At 42.8% G+C, this 17,219-nt stretch overlaps 1 protein-coding gene across 9 annotated transcripts in view; it reads left to right on the top strand.

Moving 5' to 3' along the window:
- The window catches only part of SYBU (syntabulin), a 71,436-nt gene extending 66,573 nt beyond the window's left edge, over positions 1-4,863 (top strand). For 6 of the 9 annotated variants that reach the window (XM_057735326.1, XM_057735328.1, XM_057735327.1 and 3 more), the window contains 2 exons: positions 859-1,008; positions 3,021-4,855. In XM_057735326.1, the coding sequence (XP_057591309.1) occupies positions 859-1,008; positions 3,021-4,131 (1,261 nt within the window). In that variant the 3' untranslated portion in view covers positions 4,132-4,855. Of the gene's footprint in view, positions 1-858; positions 1,009-3,020 lie in introns of all 9 variants that reach the window. The other 3 variants (XM_057735324.1, XM_057735325.1, XM_057735323.1) reach the window with 1 other exon arrangement.
- The last annotated feature ends 12,356 nt before the right edge of the window (positions 4,864-17,219 follow it).

Here is a 17,219-nt window from a genome sequence, read left to right as displayed (position 1 = left end):
ATCTGAAGGTCAAGCAAGGAATGAATTAATCCCTGGCAGACATGAGGTTGCAGAAAAAAGGAACCGCACATCCAAACAGGCCCCAACAGGAGGGCTGGGAACTGGGTGCTGGACGCAGGCCATCTTGGATGGAGCGCAGGCTCAGGGGGAGCAGGGCGAGTGCAGCGGCTTGGACGGGGTCCCGAGTCGAGTCGGGGAAGAAGCTGCCAGCCCTCCTCCTTCAGTCTTCCTCCTCCTGGGCGTCCTGGTCTCATTAGCAGCTCTTACAGCAGGGATGCCGAGCTCTTGGCCAGGCCTGAGAAAGGCCAAGATTCCAGCGAGGGATGTTTTGTAACCTATCTGGTGGGAGTGGACTAGCCTTTTTCCCTGCATAAGAAGGAAAGTTTCTACCAATCAGCACACTCACGCCAGGGACGGATGTCAGAACAATCTGAATTCAACGAACAACAATCAGGATCTTTGGGCAAGTGGTACGTTTTGTAGAAGCGAGGTCACCGCGCTCCCTTCCTGCCCTCCCACCTGCCCCCACTCATTGTCCTTTAACGTAACAGCCTGTTACTCGGAACTGGCAGGCAGGCCTGTGGACAATTGTGCATTATTTTATATGAGATCATCCCTAAACCACAGAAGATCTCCCTCTCCCCTGTCCCCGCCCCCTCCACAAACACCCCCAGTCTTCCCAGTCTGAACAGTCCTAAGGTTGGCAGGTAGATTACTGTCCCCCTTCTGAAGTGAGGTCACACGCTAGTGGGGTTTAAGATCCCAGCAAACAGCTGCCACTTCTTCGCACGCTGTTAGCTGTGCCTTAACTTTTCTTTGTATAGAAAAAGTAACGTTTCATTACTTCGATTGTTTCAGGCGATCTGGAAGGTACATGTCCTGTGGTGAAAATCATGGTGTCAAACCCCCAAATCCAGAGCAGTACTTGACTCCCCTGCAGCAGAAGGAGGTTACAGTGAGACACCTGAAGACCAGGCTCAAGGAGTCTGAGCGCCGACTGCATGAGAGGTGAATCCGTGTTCCTCGCACTCTGTGGTTTAGGAGGTTTTCTTTTTCCATAAAATGAAATATGAACCCACACTATAGAAAGGAAGAAAAATGATTTCATTTAACCTTCATCAGATTTCTTAAATCAGTCTCTCAAAAGAGCCGTTTTTATAATCTTGTGTGATTTGGCTGTTTCAGGGGTTCAGGGAACGCTCCTGGGTTGGAAGGGACTGTCCGCTTTTTCTGGGTGTGTCCAGCTTTGACGTGATAAGTTGGGTGTGTGTGTGACTACTTTTAAATGGCAGGAACACTTGCAGGAACAATCCCATACTTCCAGCAGAATGGGTCGCATACAGTGGGCCCCTGTGAAGCCCTGTTTGTCTCTGTGAGAGTGGATGGCCTTGTGCATTGTGATTCCTACAAGCTATTTCTGTGCTGAAGGAAGAGGTTCATTATTCTTGGCCAAGTGTTACGGTAATTTAAAAAAACAAAACAAAACAGCCCAAGCTTAAGAGATCTTATCTCAGAGAGAAAAGGCCTCTGACACTGTTGCACAGGCCAGATTTTCTGCTTGATGGTTCTTCCATGTCATTTTGCAGTCAACACGCAGAGCTCTGACCAGAGTGGCTGTGAACTCGGGGTAAGGGTGATGTGAGTCAGACCCTACTTTCTGAAAGTCTTTGGTGTATGTTTGGAGGGTTTGATTAGTCACGGGAGGGAGGTATGGGAAAGCAGTGAAACTGGAGAATAGTCAAGCCTCAACTTAAAGAAGCAATACTTACAACATCTCTTCAAATATGTCAGGATCCTGACTACCTGGTCTTCATACCCACTGAGAATATGAGGACATATATTTATACTGACTATGAAGAAATTATATGCAAGGAAGAATTTTTTTTACAAATAGCTAGAAATAGGGTCCTGTGAAGGATCTAAAAAAATAGAATAGATTCCCTTCAGTGTAGGATGGCTCCAATATCATCTTACCTGAGAGAAGATAGAATTATCAACATTTCACTAAGTCCTTGCAACATGTAGCTTTTTATAATTTAAAAAAATTTTTAAATTATCATTGGAATATGATCAGAACTGTTTCCAATGCTAAAGCTTATCAGTCTGCTTTCTGCTTTTGATGGGTAATTAAAAGTGATATGGACTTCCCTTCCATAAATTGTTTTGTGGACATATGAAAGAGTAGGCTCTGGAGATAAAAGCAGTATAAGAGACTCTAATGTGTTCTAATAAAACAATTTCCAATATAAATACAGGATTACCTCAGAGATATTGCAGGTTCGGTTCCAGACCACTGCAGCAAAGCAAATATTGCAATAAAGTGAGTCATACAAATTTTTTCACTTCTCAGCACATATAAAAGTTGTTTCACTACACTAGCGTCTACTAAGTGTGCAATAGCATTATATCTAAAAACAATGTACACAACGAAGAGTAGCCCCCACTCACCACAACTAGAGAAAGCCCTTGCACAGCAACAAAGACCCAATGTAAAGGCCCAATGCAGCCAATAAATAGATTAATTAATTAAATAAAATTTTTAAAGTTAAAAAAATAATAATAATAAATTAAAAAATGCACAAAACTTAATTTTAAAACACCTTAATTGCTAAAAAATCCTAACCAGCATCTGACAAAGCAGGGTTGCCACAAACCTTCAATTTGTAAAAGCTGCAATATCTGTGAAGCACGATAAAGCAAAGTGCAGTAAGACGAGGTCTGTCTGTATTGAATAGAGGATATTGCCTGAGAAGCACTTAGTGCAATGTTGGACATGTAGTGGGCACTCAAAAAAGAAAAAAAAAATAGCAATTTTAATTCTGATTCTAGTTACTGATATCATTTTAGCTAATAATATCAGTAACTAGGGCCAATAGCTGCAAAAGAAAACAATTTCAAAACTGATGTAACCCGTATGTTTCCAATGGGAGAGCAGGGGCTCCTGGCTGGGTGTCAGAATTGCTTGTTGCCTGGTTCAAAGTGGCCTTTTTTTCTGAGCCGCGCTTGTCTTCTGGCTCTAGGGAGAGTGAGATCGTGGAGCTGAAGTCCCAACTGGCCCGCATGCGGGAGGACTGGATTGAGGAAGAGTGCCACCGGGTGGAGGCCCAGCTGGCCCTCAAGGAAGCCAGGAAGGAGATTAAACAGCTCAAACAGGTCATCGAAACGATGAGAAGCAGCCTGGCCGATAAAGACAAAGGCATTCAGAAATATTTTGTGGACATAAACATTCAGAACAAGAAGCTGGAGTCTCTACTTCAGAGCATGGAGTTGGCGCACAGTGGCTCTCTGAGGGACGAGCTGTGTCTCGACTTCCCCTTTGATTCCCCGGAGAAGGGCTTAGCCCTCAACACGGCCTTTGGCCAGACGGCCGATGCTCTGTCCCCGGAGGAGCCCGCCACGGAGGAGGCGGGCGACAGCGAGCTGCTGGCGGGAGACAGCGCGGCCCAGGGCACAGATTTGTTCGACGAGCTGGTGACAGTCACCACCACGGCGGCCGGCGACCTGGAGCTGCTTCGTGCCAGCCCTGGGGCGAAGGTCCTCGAGGCGGGCGACGTGGCGGAGGGTCGGGAGGTGGGCAGCGCGGTGGCGGAGCAGGCCGTGCAGACCGACGTGGTGCCCTACAGCCCTGCCGTCTCCGAGCTCATCTGGCACGTGCTCAAGCTCCAGGACCCCTGTCCCTCCAGCTCCACGTCTCCTGAGGATGAGTGCGAGGCCGACTCGATGGAAAGCTTGCTGGAGTCCATCTCTGCCTTCGTGGTTGATTTGACTCCGAGAAATCCAAACTCAGCCATCCTTTTGTCTCCCGTGGAGACCCCCCCGTCCGCCGCGGAGGGTCCGGAAGCGCACGGGAACCGGCTCATGAGAGAGCTGGACTTTGCAGTCTCCGCAGAGGAAAGGCTGGACGGCCTGGTCCCGCTGTCCCGCGGGGGCGTCGCGAGGCGGTACTGGAGCAGCAGCTTCCTGGTGGATCTCCTGGCCGTGGCGGCCCCCGTGGTCCCCACCGTGCTGTGGGCGTTCAGTACTCAGAGAGGGGGCACGGATCCCGTCTACAACATCGGGGCCCTGCTGCGGGGCTGCTGCGTGGTGGCCCTGCACTCGCTCCGCCGCACCGCCTGTCACATGAAAACCTGAAGAGAAGATGCCGCTTCCGTGTGCCAGTCTGTCCCATGTGGCGTGGTGCCTGCCAGGTGGAGAAGCAGCAGGTCGACCTGTGGCGGTCTCTCTTCTGTCGTTTTTGCTCCTCGGTATTTGATTTGCACTATATTTAGTTGAAGCCTGTTCACTGTTTAAAACCGGAGGTATCTTCGAAGGCATGGAGACCTGGTTCCAGTACATATCCCACCGGTGTGATATTAGAAAGCATGCTTGTGACCCTGCCGTGTCGTCTGAGGTACCCGTGCTTATCCTAGAGGTTCAGGAAGAGAAAATGCAGAGTTTGCACTTTCAAGACAGCTTCTGTAAGGCTGGCATGTTATCTCCTTGCTTTGCTTTGTGCCGTTTTAAAATGTGTAATCGTTACAGCATTCCAATGGTCTTGTGCATAGCAGGGGACTGTAACCAAAAATAAAAATGTATTCTGTAATTGGTCTGAAGAAGTCTTGAATAGCTCTTTAGTGTCTTACTTGGGGACGATAAGGTTTGAGTGTTTGCAGTTTTTTACTAAATGTAGTTCCAAAGTCTTAAATGGCTTGTCTGTTCTTAAACCTGTTAATTGATGAAACTGTATGTAAGGTTTACATTGTATTAACTTATTTTTTGCTTATTATATATAGTGTTTTATTGAAAATTGTTTGTAACTACACACTTCAGCATGATGAAAATAAAGATTAGTGTTTCCATTTAAATAAATGTTCTATCCTCCTAAAAAATAACTATCTCTGTGGTTTTACTTCTATATATGATAAGAAAGACTAAATGGGTAGCAGATCCTTCCATCTTTAACAGTAGGGATCTGTAAAAATGGAATTATCTTAAGTGATAAAGAGGGAAAAATAACTATTAAAGAAAGGTGAGGACTTTCTACTCTGTCTTTTAAAAAGCATTGTTTCTGAATACAAGTAACTTTCATTGTTTGCTCTGAAGTTATCCATACACTTGTTTGTCCACATATTTATTCAGTGAGGATATATTGAGTGTTCTCAGGAAAGCTGGGTTGATCTTGTTTTAAAGCATGTCAGGGGTCCAGAGACGGAGAAGATGCTGTACCATATGTCTCCTCCCCTTGGAATAATAGGGTGAGGGTGGGTGGCTGGGGAGGGATGAGACAGTATTAAATCTGTACTACTTCATTTATTCCTCACACCAGCCTTGGGAGGTGGGTATTACTCTGTTGTACAGATAAGGGAGCTGAACCTTAAAGAGGTAAATTGCTCAGGACCTCATCGTTCATCTCTAGAAGCCAAGATTTAACGTGTCTGCAAAGCAAGGGACTTTTCCACTTTACACACACAGAGAAGAGACTGGAGAATATCCTGAGTTTTCACCCAGAAACTCTTCTTCCACAGCACTTAACCACCTTTACACGTACTGTATTGTCACTGACTATGTCTTGGTTATTGCCTATCTCCCCCACTAAAATACTAGGTCTGTGAGGGCAGGGTTCTGTGTTCTGTCTCATTCACAGATGTATGTCAAGAACTTAGAACAGTAGGTGGCACGTAGTAGGGGTTCTAAAAATAGCTGTTGAATGAATTCATCCAACAAATACTTATTGGGTGCTCACACATTAGGGAACTTCACTAGGCCCATCATCAATAGTCAAGGAAACAGACAAAGTTTCTGCCCTCAGGGAGCTTAACATTCTGTATGTGAAAGACACAGAACATGCCAACAAATGAACAAGTTAATTCTGGATAGTGCTAAGTGCTTCCAAGGAAATAAGGTGTTTTGACCAAGAGTGGTGGGGGTGAAGGCAAGGAACACATGTCTGAAAAAATAACATTAGTGCTCATGGATGAAAAAGAGCCAATCATGTGAAGATATGGGAGGTAAAAATGTTGCAGAAAGAACAAAGGCAAAGGCACTGAGGCAGAAAAGGGCTTGACATGTTAGAGGGGCATGGAGGAGACCAGCGTAGCTAGAGCAGAGTGAGGGGTTAGGGGGTGCAGAAGTGGAGGAGAAGCTAATTCACATGGGGCCATGTAAACCATGGTAGGGCTGGTTTGAATTTATTCCCAGTGCAATGAGAAATATTAACAGACTTTATACAGGGCAATGATATAATGGTTTTTTTGTTTTGTTTTGTTTTCCCTTTTTTTAACTCTGGCTGTTATGTGAAGGATGTATTGTACGAAGGCAGAAGTGGCAGCAGGAAGACCATTGTAATAGTCCAGATGAGTGATGATGACAGTTGGGAGGTAGAAGTGGATATAAAGTTGAATAATTAAAGATAGATCTTGAAAATAGTACTGATACGATATGCTGATAGATGGGATGTGGGGAGGAGATGAGGCAGGGTTTAAGGAAGAGAGAAATTAAGGATCACTTTCAGGTTTTGGACTTGAGCATTTGGGTCAATAGTAGTGTCATTTGCTGAGAATGGAAAAGTTCCAGAGAAACAAGTTTGGGACAATAAATTTGAGGTGTCTGTTAAATATGTGGAAATGTCTAGTGAGTAATTGCGTGATGTGAATGTGAAAATCACAGGAGTCATAAGGGCTAGGTTTGTAAAATAAGGGTTCTTCAGTATCTACGTACTGTTTAAAACTGAGATGGATAAAATCATCCAGGGAGAGTGTAAAGAGGAAAAGAAGGCCAGGAACTGAGTCCAAGGGCACTTTCACATCTAGATAGAGGTAGAGGTTGTAGAGCCAACAAAACAGCCTGAGAGAGGCAGCCCAAAGGCAGGAGGAAAACTAGGTAAGTGCAGTATTCTGAAAACCAAAAGCAGAGCATGGTTAACTGTGTTGAAATCCTGTTAGGAAGCTGAGTAACACAAGAACAGATAGCTGTCCACTGGCTTTGACAACAAAGTCTATAGTGACTGTCAAGATCATTTTCTTTGCAAAATTGGGGATGGAAGCCAGATTGGGGTGGGTTGGGAAGTGAATGGAAGAGAGAGCAGAAATCAATCTGTGCAGCTAATATTTTTTTAAGTTTTACTGTGAAGGGGAGTAGGGCAGTGGGTAGTAGTGACCAGGGGATGTGAGTTGCAAGGATTTGTTTTATTTTTCAGTATTGAGAGGAGATAATGTTTGTAGGCTTTTGTGATCGAGCCAATGAAGAGAAAGAAACTGATGATCTAGGAGGGAAAGAATAAATTGACAGAGGGAAGTCCTTGAAAAGATGAGAAGGGATAGGATGGAGTTGTGGAGAGAGGGGGGCTGTCTGGGATAGGCCATTTCTTCTGTGGGATACTCACGTGCTCAGGCACACACATGGGCTCTTACGCAGCACACGCTCAGTAGCAGAGGGACTTGGCTGAAATGGAAGGGAAGCTGTTTCTGGAAGTGAATAATCGGAAGCTTCCCAAAATAATGAGCCCTGCTGACTCAGGTCCCTTCCTGTAGTCCAGCCCAGAGCAACACCTAACTACTGCTATCTTCCTTACAATTCCTCCTGTGTTTATTTTTCGTCATTGCTAAATTAAGCATTTCAAGAAAAATTACAAGTGTGTTTTTGGTATCCACTTGTTGCTACAGAAACGAATAGAACCACATAAACGCAGCCCTGTTCTTCATCAATTCAAGACGGATGGCAAAATGGGCTCTGGCGAAGGAGAATTCTCCATGAACTGCAAATGTTTCTGTTGATTATTACACTGGAGGCAGCTGATCACAAACAGCAACTTGCTTTTTTGTCTTAATGACCTCTATCTTTTTTTTTTATGTAAACCAGAAGACTCAAAGAAGGTTAACTCATTTGAAACATTGGACACAGGATAACATGTGTTATACATATGGAAACAAATCTGTGCAAAGGTAAAGCAGGAGATCCTGGAGCTGTTATTCCCTTTTCTTTTTCTCCTCACTTTCTTCCCCCACCTTTTCTTCCTCCTCCTCCTTTTCCAGAGTTTCAATATGTGTAGTCTGTGGAAAATTACTGCTCTTATTCAGAACAAAGTCTCTCACAAATGAGTCCCTCTGAGTAAATAAAAGATGGAACATTGCTTGCATTTCGGAAGCCCAAGGCGTTGGCTGGTTTTGTGGACAGGATGATCTGATCCCACAGAAAAGAAGCGCCTCAAAGTTGCTTTCCGTAATTTGGGTGCCTGTGATGTACAAACAGGCAGGAAAATGGAAAAAGAAGAACAATTCTACTCTGTTGAATAAATTGCTGTCCCATCAAAGCAAATGTTAAACAATTCCTACAGTTATGTGTGCAAACATTCCAATTTACAAGAAAAGATTTTTCCCAAAGGGATATGCTGACCTTTCCAAGTTGAGCTGTTCAGAAAGGGGAAAAAAAATGCAATATACTCAGATGCCAAGCGTTTCTGACATTTGTGGCAGGAGAAAAAGGAAGTCTGTGATATGCATTTGTCATAGGCCCTGCCTAAGTAGTGGTTGGGTCTGATACGTTTTTCTCTTGAGGATTTTTCATTTTAAAAGTTTGGGGGTAGTTTCCGACTTCCTTTTTGGCTTAGTGGAGCACTAACACAAAATTCACTTATTCCCCATCTTACCAGGCAAAATAGATACAATGAAGCAGTGACCAAAGCAATTAAAGATAGCAGTTTACGGAAATCAAATCTTGAAAGAATGTCAACAAACTCCTAATGGTCCTGAAAAAAAAAAATTGGAAAGTCCAAATAGAATACATGTTTTTATCAGATAGTTATTTTTAAACCACTGGAAGACATTCTCCTCTGACTACTGATTCTCCCTCAGTCACAATAACTGTGGTAACTAGTGATTATAACAATAATCCCAAAGAATTTTAAAATTAAAAAAGGTTTAAATGCTACTCAAAAGAGTTGGAATATTTCAGCAGCATTTAAGTTTTGTAAAAGTTATGTCTCTCAAAAATAATTTTTCAACATAAAAAATCCAATACACAAAATACATAAAAAGTGCAGTTTATGGAACAGGGCACCAGGCCTGGAGACCTCCCATTGGCCTCCTTCTCATCTCCTGCAGTGGTTCCAGTGTCACCTCTGAGAATAGCTTAAAAACCAGTTCACTATATATCAAGTTCTTTGAAAATTGCCAGTTCATATAAGATCTCCTGTGTGGTAACTCTCAGTTCATTGGAAGAGTAAGTACTCTGGATAATGCTGAAGGACTCAATCCTCTACTGTCCTAAACAAATGAATGCTTAATAGAGATGTATTCTAACCTTTTCTCAGAAAACTTTGTTAGCCACTGCTCTGTTGATTTGACTGGGAAGAGGGTCTCTCGCTCCACCTCCAGAGGTAGTGGAGGCGTTTGGGATTACAGATGTGAAATGATGGTGTAAAACCCACAGTCCAGGCTCCCCTAGTGAGTGCAGTTTAAAGGAGGCATCAGAGCTTTCCTCCTTGGGGCTAGAGTTCCTCCCCATGGTAATCTTATCTGACCCACCTTCAGAGATATCCTCACTCTTGTTCCTTGAAAGTATCATTTCTGAACAAAGCTATTTGAATAACTGAAAAATTAAAATTTTGCTAGACTATCACTTTAATGTACTGGAATATGAAAGCTATTAACAACTGCAATATTTCTCTAATTTGATGGTGCAGTAAGATCCTTCCTCTCCTTCCTTGCAATCAAATAGCTCACAGTGTTTGAAATGGTTTGCCAGCCTCAGTTTCTACAGTAAACAATAGGTACTGGCGTTTTAAACTGACCTTTAATTCTTCTGAACCAGCACATTATTTCTGGCTTGTTGATTGTATGGAAAAAAATGAAAAACAAAAGCAGTCTTAATAATTTTCACACTAGGACTTCCTAGGTAGCGCAGTTGTTAAGAATCCACCTACCAATGAAGGGGACACACATTCTATCCCTGCTCCAGCAAGATCCCACATGCTGAGGAGCAACTAAGTTGCACCACAACTATTGAGCCTGCGCTCTAGAGCCTGTGAGCCACAACTATTGAGCCTGTGTGCCACAACTACTGAAGCCCATGCACACCTAGAGCCTGTGCTCTGCAACAAGAGAAGCCACCACAATGAGGAGCCCGTGCACCACAATGAAGAGTAGCCCCTGCTCACTGCAACTAGAGAAAACCGACGTGCAGCAACGAAGACCCAACACAGCCAATAAATAAATAATTTTCACACTAAAATAGTACATGGAAAAAAGTTTTAAAGATGATCACGCATGTACCACTTTACTCCAAAAGGGCTCTTTTGAATCAAGACAGGCAATTATGCAGTCCAGATACACTGCAGAGCTTCAGAATGGAATCAAAATCACTTGCGTGCTTTAAACTTAAATAGGGCACCCTCCATATCTCTATTCTTACAGCTTACTTTATTTACCACTACAATAAAATATCAAGTGAAAAAAATTTTAATTTATTTAAAGGGCCAATATAGCTAATGATGATGTCACTTTTCTCCATAAAATAGGTAACCATTCATTTTATCCAAGAATAGTCAACAAGTTTGGAAGCTGCATTGCTGTATAAATTAAAGATTCAAATTAAGGCCTGAATATTTTAACAAATGAAACCAATTACCCGAAGACGTTAATATCTTATAATGAGCCAAACTGACCCAAGAATAAGAAACCATAATAATTTCTCTCAACATACCACCAACTCAGAGTATGTCCTTTGAATTTCCTGTTCATGGAGATGATTTTTTTTTCTGTGTCAATCACTCTCTGAAATCCTAAAGACACGTGTTAGAGAGATTCCTGGACAAGGTCAGGGACACAGTTTGTAGCAGGAAGGTCTCTGGGTGCGATACCGGTCTGCACAAGCATGAAACTTTTGACCTTAGCTTTATTTGAAATATGACCCAATCAAGTGAGCTAATTGGCCTGTATAAATGTGTGAATATAAACCACAGTTCAGGGACTTCCCTTGTGGTCCAGTGCTTAAGAATCTGTCTTCTGATATAGGGGATGCAGTTTCGATCCCTGGTTGGGGAACTAAGATCCCACATGCCTCCGGGCTACTAAACCCACACTTTGCAGCTAGAAAGAAGCCCGTAATAAAGAACGTACACATCACAGTAAAGGCCCACTGTAGCCAAAAAAAAAAAAAATCCAATATAAATGGATATAAATTAGGCATAGTAAGAAATTAACAATAATAATAAAATAGAACAACTATTAAAAAAAAACACTTCATTTTGCCTTGATTATAACATCTGACCCAAGTAACCTGGGAATACATAATTATATGGCATGGACATTCAACCACAGTTGTTATTTACATGAAAATAAAAGCCAAGCTAATTTCTTTCATATTTATTAAATAAATTCTTAGACACACAAGTGGGAATTATCTACTATGATTTGTAACATCATCCTCATTGTGTTCTTTAAGAACTACGGAGGAATTCCTAAAAGCTCACTCTTCAGCAGCTCATTGTTTCATCAAGTGAAGAGAGGCCTTGGAAATCATAGTCCACTTAGAATGCTGATTAACCACGAGTATAACTGCTCTCAAAGCTTGCTATTTTCCTTTCCGTTAAGCCGACACACAACTGCCTTTCTAAGCTTTCATTTCCTTACACGTGAAGTGGGTATAATGTCCACCTCGCCGGATTGTGAGAAGTCATTGATAGTTAAAATCTCCGGTGGTGCCGAGCACAGAGTAAAATGTTGATTCTCTTTCTTATTAAACTTGCAGTTCAACTTAAAGATGTGTAAAAATTGATTTTGTAAGACCAACTTCTCCCACTCCCCTCAGGGAAGGGGCTGCAACATCAGTGTGTGGTGAGGTGTAGCAGGCGCGCACAGGATCCCATGAGAAAGTGTGTGCAGGGGCTCATAGGGAAGTGTGTGCAGCGGCTCACAACAGCTACCATTGTTGAGGGCTTATACTGACATGTGTGCCAGGCACTATATAAGGTTAATCCTTAAAACCACCACCACCATTAAAAACATTTGCAACCACAGGCAATTTGTTTAATACTCCCCCACCTCTGCAGTAGCTGGAGAACTCTGAGGTCTCAAAATTGATGTGATCAGAGCAATATATAGGCAAAGTGCCTGCAAAAATAGCCATGGATGTTCCCTGAAGGGAAAGGCTGAGATTGTCTTGGGTGGCCACAGACTTTCGGTGAGTTTCTCTGCAACACTCCTGCTTGTGGATTAGCAGTGTCTATGCGAGGGTAGAAATCTGTTGTATGGGGTGGAGGAGGAGGGGGCTTCTAGAATAGCATCTCTTTCCAGCCTTAGGAGATTGAGGCTTCTGGTGAAAAAGCATCTTACTACTCTCAAAACTTACTCTGGTTCTGGAGCCCACAAGCCACAGCTGGAGAGCCCATGTGCTGCAATGAAGATCCTGCATGCTGCAGCTAAGACCCAATGCAGCCAAAAAAAAAAAAAAAAATCACTGGTTACTGAGCAGTCCAATGGCCATGACTAAGGGACACAAAAGGTAGAAAGCAAAGTAAAAGAAACAGTTACTAACTGTTGGTGTAACCTTGGGACAGTCTTGGTTGTAGTGAAGAAAATGGAAGTAAATTACACAAAGAAAAAAAAAGCTGTTTTTGTTATTGAGAGAGAGCAACTTAAATTTTAAAAATCTGTATAAATGGGAAAAACAAGGTGATTAGCTACTAAAACAAGTTATTAGCTACTAAAATAAGCCCTTCATGGATCCACCAACTTCTTCAGCCCTCCAGTTCACCTGAAAGGGAGGGGAGAAGCTCCTTCCCTGGAACAACCTGCAGGCTTAGAGTACCCCAACCTCCCAACTTGGCTTCAGCCAGAACCACTCACCTTGGTAACTGCTGTACTCGCTTACACACCTTATGAAAGATTTCCTTTGAACAAGGGGCTGAAGAGTGTGAAAATCGTCGCAGCAGTTTATCCCAAAGTTGAACTACAAAGGATTAAAGAAAATGTATATGTTAGCTATATTTGGCCCAGAGCATGCCTTTAGTAAATACATCATCCAGATCAATGTGATAAAGCAGATATTGCAACAAACCAAGTCGCAGGATTTTTTTGGTTTCCCAGTGCATATTAAAAGCTATGTTTATACTATACTGTAGTCTATTAAGTGTGTATTAGCATTATGTAAAAAAATTTACATACCTAGATTTATTTTTTTAATATTTATTTATTTATTTATTATTTATTTTTTGGCTGCGTCAGGTCTTAGTTGGGGCACGTGGGATCTTCGAGGCATTTGGAGGCACGTGAGATACTTCGTTGTGGCACGTGGGCTCTTTGTTGTGGCACACAGGCTTCTCTCTAGTTGTGGCATGCAGGTTTTCTCTTCTCTAGTTGTGGTGCACAGGCTCCAGGATGCATAGGCTCTGTGGTTAGCGACACAGGCTCTCTAGTCAAGGAGTGCAGGCTCTGCAGTTGTGGTACGCAGGCTTAGTTGCCCTGCGGCATGTGGGATCTTAGTTCCCTGACCGGGGATCAAACCCACATCTCCTGCATTGGAAGGTGGATTCTTTACCACTGGACCACTAGGGAAGTCCCTGTATACCTAAATTTTAAAATATTTTATTGCTAAAAATGCTAACCATCATCTGAGCCTTCAGTGAGTCATAATCTTCTTGCTGGTGGAGGGTCTTGCCTCAGTGTTGATGGCTGCTGACTGATTACGGTGGTAGTTGTTGAAGGCTGGGGTGGCTGTGAAAATTTCTTAAAGATAACAATCAAGTTTGATGCATTGATTGACTCTTCCTTTCTAGGAATTCTCTGTGGCATGCAGTGCTATTTGATAGCATTTCACCCACAGTAGAACTTCTTTTCAAAATTGGAGTCAATCCTCTCAAAAACCCTGGTGCTGCTTTATCAATTAAGTTTATGTAATATTCTACATTCTTTGTTGCCACTTCAACAATCTTCACAGCATCTTCACCAGGAGCAGATTCCATCTCAAGAAACCACTTTCTTTGGCTCATCGGTAAGAAGTAACTCCAGATCCATTTAGATTTTATCATGAGATTGTAGCAATTCAGTCACATCTTCAGGCTCCATTTCTAATTCTAGTTCTCTTGCTATTTCCACCACATCTGCAGTGACTTCCTCTGCTGAAGTCTTGAACCCCTTAAAGTCATCGATGAGGGTTGAAATCAACTTCTCCCAAATCCTTTTATGTTGATATTTTGACCTCTTCCCATGAATCATGAATGCTCTTAATGGAATCTAGAACTTTCCGGATGGTTTTTTAATTGACTTTGCCCAGATCCATCTGAGGAGTCACTATTGATGGCAGCTATGGCCTTACGAAATGTATTTCTTAAATAATAAGACTTGGAAATCATATTTACTCCTTGATCCATGAGCTGCAGAATGGGATGTTGTGTTAGCAGGTTTGAAAACAGTATGAATCTCATTGTGCATCTCCATTGGAGCGCTTGGATGACCAGGTGCGTTGTCAATAAGCACTAATATTTTGAAAGCAATCTTTTTTTTTTTTTTTTTTTTTTGAGCAGGTCTCAATAGTGGGCTTAAAATATTCGGTAAACCATATTGTAAACTGATTTGCTATCATCTACACTTTGTTGTTCCATTTGTAGAGCACAGGCAGAGTAGACTTAGCCTAATTCTTAAGGACCCTAGGAATTGGGGAATGGTAAATAAGCATTGGCTTCGATTTAAAGTCACCAGCTGCATTAGCCCCTAACAAGAGAGTCAGCCCGTCTTTCGAAGATTTGAAGTCAGGCATTGACTTCTCTCTAAATATGAAAGTCCTAGATGGCAACTTCTTCCAATGTAAGCCTCTTCTATCTACACTGAAAATCTGTTGTTTACTGCAGCCACCTTCATTAATAATCTTAGCTAGATCTTCTGGATGACATGCTGCAACTTCTACATCAGCACTTGCTGATTCACCTTGCATATTTGTTAGGGAAATGACTTCTTCTTCCTTAAACCTAATAAACCAATCTCTACTAGCTTCAAACTTTTCTTCTACCGCTTCCTTACCTCTCAGCCTTCACAGAATTGAAGATTTAGGGCCTTGCTCTGGATAAGGCTTTGGCTTAAAGGAATGTTGTGGCTGGTTTGATCTTCTATCCAGACCGCTAAAACTTTCTCCAGGTCAGCAATAATGCTTTCTTGTTCATGTGTTGCCTGGACTAGCACTTTAAATTTCCTTCAAGAGCTTTACATTCACAAGGGGCCTAGTGTTGGCCTATCTCAACTTTCAAAGTGCGTTCCTCACGACTTAATCATTTCTAGCTTTTTGACTTAAAGTAAGAAATGTATGACTCTTCCTTTCTTTTGAATACTTAAGGGTCATTGTAGGGTTTTAAATTTGCCTAGCTTCAATACTGCTGTGTCTCAGGGAATAGGGAGGTGTGAGAAGAGGGACAAAGACGGGGATAGGGCTAGCCGATGAAACAGGCAGAACACATGCAATATTTATCAATTAAGTCTTACATGGGTATGGTTAACATCTCCCAAATTACAGTAGTAAATTAAAAATCACTGAGAAGATGGTGGAGTAGGAGGACATGCGCTCACTCCCTCTTGCAAGAACACCAGAATTACAACTAACTGCTAAACAACCATCAACAGAAAGACACTGGAACTCACCAAAAAAGACACCCCACATCCAGAGACAAAGGAGAAGCCGCAATGAGACAGTAGGAGGGGCTCAATCGTGTTAAAATCAAATCCCATAAATGCTGGGTAGGTGACTCACATGCTGGAGAACAGTTATACCACAGAACTCCTGAGGGTTCTGAGCCCGTCAGGCTTCCTAACCTGGGGGTCCAGCAACTGGAGGAGGAATCCCCAGAGAATCAGACTTTGAAAGCCAGCAGGATTTGATTGCAGGACCTCCACAGGACTGGGGGAAACGGAGACTCCACTCTTGGAGGGCACACAAAAAAGTGTGCTCACCAGGACCCAGGGGGAAGGAGCAGTGACCCCACAGGAGACTGAACCAGACCTACCTGCTGGTGTTGGAGGGTTGCCTGCAGAGGTGGGGGGCAGCTCTGGCTCACCGAGGAGACAGGGGCACTGGCGGCAGGGGTTCTGAGAAGTGCTCATTAGCATGAGCCCTTCCAGAGTCCACCATTAGCTCCACCAAAGAGCCTGTAAGCTCCAGTGCTGGTAGCCTCAGGCCAGAGGACCACCAGGGTGGGAAGACAGCCCCACCCATTGGCAGACTAGCAGATTAAAGTGTCACTGAGCTCCACCCACCAAATCGGATTAAAGTTTTACTGAGCTCCGCCCACCCAGCCCAACCCACCATCAGTCCCTCCCATCAGGAAGCACCCATGAACCTCCTATATAGCTTCCTCCACAAGAGGGCACACAGCAGAATCAAGCGGTTTCAGCAGTATTTCATTTTGTGGAACTGAAAATCACAGCCACAGAAAGAGAAAATGAAAAGACAAAATACTTTGTACCAGATGAAGGGACAAGATAAAACACCAGAAAAACAACTAAATGAAGAGGAGATAGGCACTCTTCCAGAAAAAGAATTCAGAATAATGATGGTGAAGATGATCCAGGACTTTGAAAAAAAATTGGATGCAAAGATCGAGAAGTTGCAAGAAAAATTTACCAAAGACCTAGAATAATTAAGGAACAAACAGAGATATACAACAGAATAACTGAAATGAAAAATACGCTAGAAGGAACTAATAGCAGATTAACGGAGGCAGAAGGGCAAATAAGTGAGCTGGAAGACAGAATGGTGATCATCACTGATGTGGAAAAGAATAAAGAAAAAAGACTGAAAAGAACTGAAGACAGCCTAAGATACCTCTGGGACAATGTTAAACGCACCAACATTTGCATTATAGGGGTCCCAGAAGGATAAGAGAGAGAGAAAGGACCTGAGAAAATACTGGAAGAGATTATAGTTGAAAACTTCCCTAACATGGGAAAGGAAATAGCTACCCAAGGCCAGGAAGTGCAGAGAGTCCCAGGCAGGGCAAACCCAAGGAGAAACACGCCAAGACATATAGTAGTCAAATTGACAAAAATTAAAGACAGAGAAAAGTTATGAAAAGCACCAAGGGAAAAACGACAAATAACATACAAGGGACCTCCCGTAAGGGTAACAGCTGATTTCTCAGCAGAAACTCTGCAAGCCAGAAGGGAGTGGCATGATATATTTCAAGTGATGACAGGGAAGAACCTACAACCAAGAATACTCTACCCAGCAAGGATCTCATTCAGATTCGATGGAGAAATCAA

This window comes from Hippopotamus amphibius, chromosome 5, assembly GCF_030028045.1.
Source record: "Hippopotamus amphibius kiboko isolate mHipAmp2 chromosome 5, mHipAmp2.hap2, whole genome shotgun sequence".
Taxonomy (NCBI): domain Eukaryota; kingdom Metazoa; phylum Chordata; class Mammalia; order Artiodactyla; family Hippopotamidae; genus Hippopotamus; species Hippopotamus amphibius.
Note: the sequence above shows the minus strand (reverse complement) of the source record. Positions and strands in the feature narration are given on the sequence as shown.